General features: G+C 43.1%; 1 protein-coding gene across 1 annotated transcript in view; it reads right to left on the reverse strand.

Moving 5' to 3' along the window:
- LOC108513631 (embryonic stem cell-related gene protein-like) overlaps positions 1–1,382 on the reverse strand; it is a 13,633-nt gene extending 12,251 nt beyond the window's left edge. The window contains exon 1 of the mRNA XM_017849449.1: positions 1,290–1,382. Within this exon, the coding sequence (XP_017704938.1) occupies positions 1,290–1,314 (25 nt within the window). The 5' untranslated portion in view covers positions 1,315–1,382. The remainder of the gene's footprint in view (positions 1–1,289) is intronic.
- Positions 1,383–2,420: the final 1,038 nt, after the last annotated feature.

The following is a 2,420-nucleotide window of genomic DNA, read 5'->3' on the forward strand; positions in this document are numbered from 1 at the left end:
AGCTCAAGCCTGTAATCCCAGCACTTTGGGAGGCCGAGACGGGCGGATCACGAGGTCCGGAGATCAAGACCATCCTGGCTAACACGGTGAAACCCTGTCTCTACTAAAAAATACAAAAAACTAGCCGGGCGAGGTGGCGGGCGCCTGTAGTCCCAGGTACTCGGGAGGCTGAGGCAGGAGAATGGCATAAACCCGGGAGGTGGAGTTTGCAGTGAGCTGAGATCCGGCCACTGCACCCCAGCCTGGGCGACAGAGCGAGACTCCGTCTCAAAAAAAAAAATAATAATAACAAAAACAACAAAACAAACAAAAATCAGATTTAAGAAACAATAGACTGTGACAGTGCCTCAGACAGCAGCCAAAGGCATTTACTTTTAACACCATGAGCATCTATCTTTATGTCTCTGTTCATTCCAGTATTATCAACATACCATGCTTTGATGGTAAATCACAAAGTCGTCATTTAGTTTGCCTGTTATGTTTGAGTAGCTGTTGAAGAATAGATTTCAGGTTAAGATTTCCTTTGTGGCTGTTTTTAAAATGATTTCTTTGGTCTGAGTTGTATTCCATTTTTGGCTATCAGTGTGTTTATAGGCAAACTTCTTATGTTTATCTCTGGGTGCTTTGTTTTGAAACTATATTTAAAGGCATTAATAGTGAAACAATTCACCTTTAAACAAGATATTGTAAAAGTGTGTTAAATAAAGGGGAAATTTTCTATGCCTTAGCCTTGTAAATTGTAAACAATGAATAGGTTTTATTTTCTCTCAAAGTTCTTAGAGCTACTCAACAGTTTATAAACATAGTGAAATGATAAACTTATCAGTTTATCATTTTAAATGTAGCTTAATTAGAGATGAAGACAAAAGCAAATTATGAGACAACAGAATTCTGGGCATCTCAGGTAAATATTATAGTGTAACTTCTTTGGCCAGAGCTTGCCTAGGGAAATCTATAATTTACTTGACGTTTTGGTTGATTTTTCTGTGATTCCTCTTCTCCTATATTTTAAAAATATTCTTAGATGTTGTAGATATGTATCCATTTGTTCAACAAATTATCTGTTTGAACACAGACACCCACTGTGTTCTGAGAATTATGTTTGTGCTTGAAGCTACTAAGTGGAATAAGACAAAGTCCCTCTCAGTGTCAATGGGAGACAAAGATAATTACAGAGTCTTGTTACACACACAGAAATATGCTCAAGGTTCCAAGAGATCATCTGGGAAGGAGCCCCTGGTTCTGTCTGGAAATGTCAGGGGAGACCTGCCCAAGGAGGGAACACTTACCGGAGGGAGTGCCACCTGTCCTCATGATCTAGATGGGGAGAAAAGCAGCTCTGTGGCAAGTGCTCAGCTTCAGGGAGCCCTGGTGCTCTCCACAGCCTAAGAAGTTCTGGGGAGGAGCTTAGAGGTTCTGGGGAGGTGCTCAAAGAAGGACCACTAAGAGTTAGAGGAAAAATATCAAGTAAGAGGCATGCAGAGCCGAGGGCCAGGGCACAAACGTGTTCACATAACTTACTCAGAGAAAGACAAGCAGTTCAGAAAGCCTGGGAGGCAGAATCTGTCAGGGGAGCTGATGCGGAAGGGTGTGGTGGGATATACATTTGAGATTTGAACTCAGGAATTCAAACTCCATAGTCTGTGTACCGAAATGCTATACTATCCTGCCTTGAAAAGGCCTCAGGGGCCTTCTCTGGAGATCCAGTGCTTATGTCACATGGACACACTTACAATACACGTTATCTTTTATGTATATACATATAAATACTTAATTTGCCAGTGATAGGGAACCACTGAAAGCAATTGCATTTTATTATTATTATTATTTTTGAGACACGGTCTCACTCTGTCACCCAGGCTGCAGTGCACCGGCACGATCATGGCTGACTGCAAGTCTTGACCTCCTGGGCTCAAGTGAGCCTTCTGCTTCAGGCTTGCAAGTAACTGAGACCACAGTTGGACACCACCATAACCTGCTAATTTTTTTCTTTTTTTTTGTGACAGAGTTTTGCTCTTATCTCCCAGGCCAGAGTGCAATGGCATGATCTCTACTCACTGCAACCTCTGCCTCCCAAGTTCAAGCTATTCTGTTGCCTCAGTCTCTGGAGTTGCTGGGATTACAGGCACCTGTCACCACACCCAGCTAATTTTTGCAATTAGACAGTGTTTCACCATGTTGGCCAGGCTGGTCTTGAACTCCTGACCTCAGGTGATCCGCTCACCTCAGCCTCCCAAAGTGCTAGGATTACAGGTGTGAGCCACCGTGCCTGGCCAATTTTTTTTTTTTTTTTTTTTTTTAAATTTTAGTAGAGATGGGGTGTGGGGCTGGCAGGGGGAAGTTCTCAGTGTGTTGGCCAGGCTGGTCTCGAACTCCTGGGCTCAAGTGATGTTCCTGCCTTGGCTTCCCAAAGTTCTGGG

The sequence above is a fragment of the Rhinopithecus bieti genome, unplaced genomic scaffold (assembly GCF_001698545.2).
Source record: "Rhinopithecus bieti isolate Rb0 unplaced genomic scaffold, ASM169854v2 scaffold_29928, whole genome shotgun sequence".
Lineage (NCBI taxonomy): Eukaryota > Metazoa > Chordata > Mammalia > Primates > Cercopithecidae > Rhinopithecus > Rhinopithecus bieti.